Source organism: Protomyctophum parallelum (genome assembly GCF_964188405.1).
Source record: "Protomyctophum parallelum genome assembly, chromosome: 22".
Lineage (NCBI taxonomy): Eukaryota > Metazoa > Chordata > Actinopteri > Myctophiformes > Myctophidae > Protomyctophum > Protomyctophum parallelum.
In genome coordinates, this window is record NC_139714.1 from 3,814,183 (window position 1) to 3,820,908 (window position 6,726).

The 6,726-nt window shown below is 42.0% G+C and overlaps 1 protein-coding gene across 3 annotated transcripts; it reads right to left on the bottom strand.

Moving 5' to 3' along the window:
• Positions 1–664: 664 nt before the first annotated feature.
• On the bottom strand, positions 665–4,990 carry lum (lumican). Of its 3 annotated transcripts, none has more exons than XM_083757461.1 (3): positions 4,839–4,990; positions 3,179–4,060; positions 665–2,196 (listed from the first exon to the last, which is right to left on the bottom strand). In XM_083757461.1, exons 2-3 carry the CDS (start codon positions 4,056–4,058, stop codon positions 2,042–2,044), a joined length of 1,035 nt encoding a protein of 344 aa, XP_083613587.1. In that variant the 5' UTR covers positions 4,059–4,060; positions 4,839–4,990; the 3' UTR covers positions 665–2,041. The 3 variants fall into 3 exon arrangements, with proteins under 3 accessions (XP_083613587.1, XP_083613589.1, XP_083613588.1); XM_083757463.1 differs by having other exon boundaries at positions 3,179–4,063; positions 4,839–4,976; XM_083757462.1 differs by having other exon boundaries at positions 4,835–4,960.
• Positions 4,991–6,726: the final 1,736 nt, after the last annotated feature.

Here is a 6,726-nt window from a genome sequence, read left to right on the forward strand (position 1 = left end):
AATGTTCACACTAGAATAGGGACTCTATAGGTCAGGGGTGGGCAACTTTGACGATGGAGAGGGCCACTATATTTCCACACTCACTCCAGAGGGCCACTTTGCATTTTACTGTAGTAGCAAAAATAGCTGATCTACAAGCTCAAAACGTGTTGCACTGCAACACGTTTTGAGTTTGTAGATTTTCTGATTTCTAATTTTATTTTGCTATATTTTTATTGGAATCCTGAAAAGTAACCTTTTTGTTTAATTTTAAATGCATTTAGTTATAGTTTTGTTAACTTTATATAGACTGAAGTAATTAGAGAGGGTCATGGTCAATTCCAAACATGCAGGGTTTGCATGTTTGGAATTGTAACAGCTGAAAGCAATAATATATCAGTATTGTGATATTAACCGCCGCATTAAGTGATGGTGGCACTGTGTGTATTTAGGTATAGCCAATGGCTGCCTGCTAACTAAAGACACATGGAAAGATGCAAGGTATGCATTTAACTAGAGGTAAGAGAAAGATAGAGAGAGAAGATGCCTGTAAAACAATTCCCTACATTTGATATCCACCATAAAGTTGATGAGTCCAATTTATACAGTTTATCTTGCAATTTTCCATACACACCGGAAATGAACTCATAATGATATAGGCTTAAAAAGTGATGTCGTACAAGAATGTTGGAAATGTAGTTTATTCAACTGTATTTTATGTCCTCACAGTAAATTCACCAGCAATTACTGAGTCATAGGTGAAAAGATAAATCATGATATACTGAAAAGTGTAACCAAACCAAAATGTGATATTGTAATAACATCTTTTAAGTAAGATGGCAGACTTGGTATTAGACTTGGAATAAGACATACATCAAATATGGCAAACAAGGTAACCATGAACGCACCATAACTGAAAAAGCTGTAGTTTATTATCATACATGGTTGCCATTCGATGCATGCAAGTAAATGCAACAGGTTCATACAATTGAGCAGTGTGCATAACAGTGAATAGCTATGTATTACATCATATATGTATTACAAAAAAGAATAACAAAACTCAATTCTGTTTTCAAATTATTCAGCTCAGCAGAGATATTCAGTGTGAGAAGCATTTAAATTCAAACAAAGGAAAATACCAGTTTATTTTCATGTATTTGTACTGTGAACTTGTATATCAGCTATTTTCAGTGTGCGACATGGCACCCAACTAGGTATCCACCATCAATGAGTCCTGAGCTGGAAGGGATCATCTGAGCAATGGACATTGGTGTGAATAGAGTGACATGAGAAAAACTAAAACAAAAAATACTGGTATTTTCCTTTATAACATGTTTTATTCATTAAAGTGTTCAAAACATGATTTTTCTATATTGTTGTATAAACTCTTTCCATTGATGGCTTGATCCAAAAAGTACTAAAGTTATCATTCCTCCCATTTTAATCTATACATCTAAAGCAGAGGACAGCGTTCTCCTTACCTGCAGGTCTTTTGCACAGCAACTGAAGTTTTAGTATAAACTCATTTAAAATGATGCAAAAACATTCAAACATAAAACAATGACTGCTATAACTGAAACACAAGTAGTTGTTACTGTATACTCTTATTCTGTCAATATTCAACATGATTTAAAGAAAATCTTTTTGGAATGTTTAAAGTGTGTGTTTATCTTTTAATTTAAAAAAAGCATTTGTCCTTTTTTTAGTCATTTTTAATATTTTGTTTTCATCTGACAAAAATAGCCCTTATGCCCCCCCCCCCCCCCCCCCACAAGTATATTGTTCCTTTTTATGATTGGTTAGCTTGATGATTGTCAAGCTGTTTATTATTTATGGCTCCGATCAGGAATATTAATGTGACATGTGGACTTCAAATTCTCACCCTGGCCCTCACAATACCCACAACAAATACCCAAACATACTGGCATACTACTTTGCATGCCAATGAAGTGTATAAAGACAAAGTAATAAAGGGTATTGGGGCATCCAAAGTCCCCAGCGTTGGACTGTGCTATGTGACAGAAGATTGAGGACCATGTTGACATAGGGCTGAAGGATGTCCTTATTCAAACATGATATCCGAAGCTTGGCGCAGGCAGTTGGCCGTGTCAGAAGGCATGTTGCTCGCTGTGAGATTGTTAGCATCCAGGCGTAAGTGCTTGAGACGGGAATAGTTGACAGGTCCCATGAACTTGCAGAAACTGGTCAGGTCGAACTCTGCAATGAGCAAAATAAATTATTGGTAAGTAGTTTGATTCAACAATAGAAGCACTTATCAGCACATTTGTTTTCTTTCCCTTTCCATTTCCTCCCCAATGTAGTCATTGCCAATTCCCCCCATGAACAGTATATATCATCATCATCATTTTTCGACCGTGGTCGAGATCGTGGATTTCACAATAACACGCCAGACTTCCCGGTCCTTCATTGCCATCCCCAGTTCCTGCTTACTGATGCATGTGTCCCTAGCGATGACATCAGGGAACGACAGTTTTCTACCTCTGGTCTGCTTTGAGGCAGGACTCCAGAGAAGAAGGGAAGATATAAACTCATTGTCAGCTCTGTAGCAGCTGGCCGGCAAACTGTGTTCTTCTGGATCGGACTATTGAAGAAACACGGGGAAGGTTGCCGTGTCTTAGATTAGTCGATGGGTGGCTCTTCCAAGACAGATTTTGTATATATATATATATATAGTATACAGTATATATAGTCCCTGACATGTTGGAGACAATCACGCGTCTCCTCCGATACACCAGCTACTTCTCACCTGACAGGATGGAGTTTCACCAGCGGGTACAGGCTTTAGTTCCGACATACTATTGGTCCGACTGTCATTAGACCGACACCCTACTCAAAACCCTAACCTAACCCTAACCACAAGCATGGCACAACCCATGTCGGACCAATGCATTGTCGGGAGAGACGGATGATTTCCGCATGTCGGACCTACCAACCTGTAGGAGTCAGTAGTGTAGTGACACAGAACGCCCTTCACTGCTGGCTTCCCATAACTGTGTTCATTGGAGGCTCTGGCCAAGCCAGAGTCTCCATGTCAGCTGTTAAGCTACTTTCAACACATTGCTGGGGCTTGAACCTGGGACCATCTATTTCCCAGGCAACCGCTCTACCTATTCATCTATTTTACATTGTATTAGTGTAGGTATTAGTGTAAATAAAGACAGACACAATGGCTGCTTACTGTTGATTTCGTTGGCCTGGAGGTAGTACTGCTCCAACTGCTCGTTGATCTCAGGGATGGTCTGCAGCTTGTTGAAGCTCAAGTCCAGTTCAATCAGCGTTGACACATTGAAGACACCAGCAGGGATGCCTCCGTCCGCCAACTTGTTATGAGAGATCCTCAGATACTGCAGGACCGGCAGTTTGTTCAGGTAGCCTGCTCCGATGCTGTCTATATCATTGTAGTCGGCATAGAGGATCTCCAGTGAACTGGGAACACCGGCGGGCAGCTTCTTGAGTTTGTTGTGGCTCACGTCCAAAGACAGAAGCTTCTTGAGCCCCTTGAATGCCCCCCCGATGGCGTCTGACGTCAGCTCGTTGAACTGGAGGTTGACAGCGGTCAGGTTCTCTTTGTCACTCAGGAGACCAGAGGGGAATTTTTTGAGCTGGTTGTGCATCATCTTCAGCTCATCAAGGGCCTTCGAGGAAGGGATGACCGGCTCTGTGAGCTTGTTGTTGCTGAAGAACAGCTTCTCCAGGCCGCTTAGCTTGTCAATGGTGCCCTTGGCAATTTTTGCGTTGGTGATCTGATTGTTGTCCAGCACCAACCAGCGGAGGTCGGCAGTGACGTTGTCGAACACTCCCAGTGTGATCTCTTCGATCAGGTTGTTCTGCAGGTAGAGGTACTTTATCCCCGTAGGGACAGTGGGAACAACCGTGAGCTTCCGGCTGTCACAGTACATGGCAGTGGGGAAGTTGTATGGACAGTCACACTCCGGATTACATTTGGGACTCGAGGGCACTTGTTGCGATGCCGGTTGGTAGTCGTCATAGCCGTAATCATATTGGCACAACACCAGGCCGACTAATGCAGCCAGCAAGGTGACACGGAGAGGATACATGTCTGCTGGAAAGAAAGGAGACAGACATTGAGTAAGGGATCTTTTTTAAATTCAACAGAAATTCAACAGTGTCACTTAGCCAAACCTACAGGAATTTACTGCAACAAGGTAGTGTTAAGAGCACGTTACACGTCTACCAAATATTCAGACCCATATGCAAAACTCCTTCCCACCTCTGCAGTCTGCATATTTCAGAAGTAAAGTTATGCATAAGGCTGAGAGTCATCCGTGAGTTCATGTCAGGTCGCCTGTTGATTCTAACTGTAGTTTCGACGACACCTATCCATGCACGTAAAACAACATGCACACTGAATACTGTATTCCCTCACAGCACAACGATCGTCTTATAAACTCTCTCTGCAGCTGTGTAGATGAACAGCAGTAATGCATTGCAGATGTTTAAACCGTATGCATAATATGCACCCCAGTCTCGACAGATCATTCCTTGGTTCGGTGTCTGAAAAATGCAGTCAATGTGATTTGAGCATATCATATCCGATATCTTAAATGCTATGGTCTGAGCAGAGTAAACTAGGGATGCCTTAATGTACACACAATAAGTCCATTAAAACGGCATTTCCCTACATCAGCATGAACATTGTCAGACGTAATACGGCATCACTCAGATTTGCTTTTATTTCCACTGAAAGCTCTAGCCCTGTCTCCCAGCCACTGCCCCACAGCCCAGCAGCGGTAATCTCGGCCGGAAAAAGCCAAAATAAAGCGGGGGTGATCGTGCAGGAAATTACAAATCAACTGCTGCATAATATGCAAACTTACCTGTGGGCTCTCTCTCTTCAGGTGGAACACTGTGGTGCACAAAACCCAGTAGTCTCTGGAGAAAAAAGACAGAGGGAGAGGGAGACAGAGGGAGTGGAAGTTGAGAGAGAATAGGAAAAAGAAAAGGGGGGGGTGTGAGGAAGGGGTGGTGGTGGTGGTGGTGGTGGTTAGAGTAAACGGGTGGGAGGTTTCTTCAACAACAGCAGCAGTGAGTGAGGCAGGCCGACCGACGTATAAACAGTAGATGTCATCAAAGCGAGCGACTGAGAAGCATCGTCCACGGACGTATGGCGTGTTGGTAACAAGGAGCAGGTGCAGTAGGGTGACAATGCATGCTGGGAACCTGCTTTACCCCCAGCATGCGTGCTACCTCAACATCCCCTCCCAATACAACCAAAGCTGCAGACTGTGTGTGGACTGTGGTCATGTGGTCATGTCAGCAGCAGTAAACGAGGCCTCGGAAAATGTGACAGAAAGGTTATGAGATGGCCAGAAAATACTTACATAACACTTTTGACGCAACAACTAAGCCAATTCTGTTTCCCCTGTCCTCAAAGGCAGGCATGAATCTTTATCCACTGGCATGGCATCCATATTTAGGGCTTTCACAAAATGTACAAAATGTCAAAGATGTCTTCTGTAGATCGCCATTTTGGCTATTCATCTCACACCGAGTATATGGGTTAAGTGTACAGAAAGGTATGGCAAGACAGATGCATCCCGTATGTCTGGACGGTATATCATCCAACTCCTGTTAGACAGTCTGACTGCCTCATCATCTTCATCCCTTTTTTCCAAATCCTTGACTGCAAGGTTTTGTCTCTGTTTTGTCTCTGTACTGAACTGTGTTGTGTACACTAACCAACTAGTGCAGTGTGTTTGTAATCTCGGAGGACTGCAGTCAGGGGTTAGACGACTGCCAAAATGGTTCTCCTATTTGTTTATGTACGTCCATCACTTTGTCAGAGCGCGTCGGGAATTGACGTCTGGATTCAATTGGTCGCAGGCCAGCCTGCTCCGCTCACACATACCATTCTTAGAAGCCATCTTGGATGCACTTCTTATGTGTGCAGAGCCCAAGTGCTTCACATTCAAACTCCAGATGTCTTTCTCAAAATGGTCTCAAAAATGAGACACGTTTTCTTCCCTCCTGCTGTACACTATAATATCTTTATCCAACATTGAGAAATCAGTGTATCCTTCGAATTTCTTTATCAGAAAAGTTTCATTCCCCTTTCTGTATACAGTAATAGTATAGTATAGAGGAACTTCCTCATTAACTGTGCATTTCCATAACAATTTTAAAGCTGCAACCCAGAACTTATTGTATTGAATACAAATTTCTGTTTCTGTTTGGTAGAGTAATGTTAATGTCAATCTAGGGTGGTCTCTCATCTTCCACTGAGACATTTAGACCCTGGTAGGTACAGTAGGACACCATACAGGTTGACAAGTACCGCCTGAAGATCATAAGCACAATATTTTCAATCAATCTCATGCATACAGTGTTATGATTTGTCCACATCTAACTGAGTCTATGTACTTGATACGAGATACAGTGCTGGTCAATGTACTTGATACAAGCAGTGTAAATTGTGTTGACTAACACTAAAAGACTAAATAGGACTAAGACTAAATGATGTGTCATTCAAAAGACTAAGACTAAATATTTTCTGGCTAAATTAACGTTAAGACTAAAATAAGTTTTTCAGAAGACTACAGTATATATAGGACTAAGACTAAACGGTGTGTTATTCAAAAGACTAAGACTAAATCTAAATATTCTGAAAATATGAACACTGGATACAAGATAAAGTGTTTGTTTATGTCGCCTACTTTATATGTGATAGTACATCTTGCATGTTCTCTTATTGATATATGGTGCATC

Excerpts from the sequence above, each read along its gene's own strand:
- lum (XM_083757461.1), bottom strand. The coding sequence starts at position 4,058 with ATGTATCCTCTCCGTGTCACCTTGCTGGCTGCATTAGTCGGCCTGGTG. Across the intron at positions 2,197-3,178 it reads CCAGGCCAACGAAATCAACA|AGTTCGACCTGACCAGTTTC; the intron begins GTAAGCAGCCAT and ends TGCTCATTGCAG.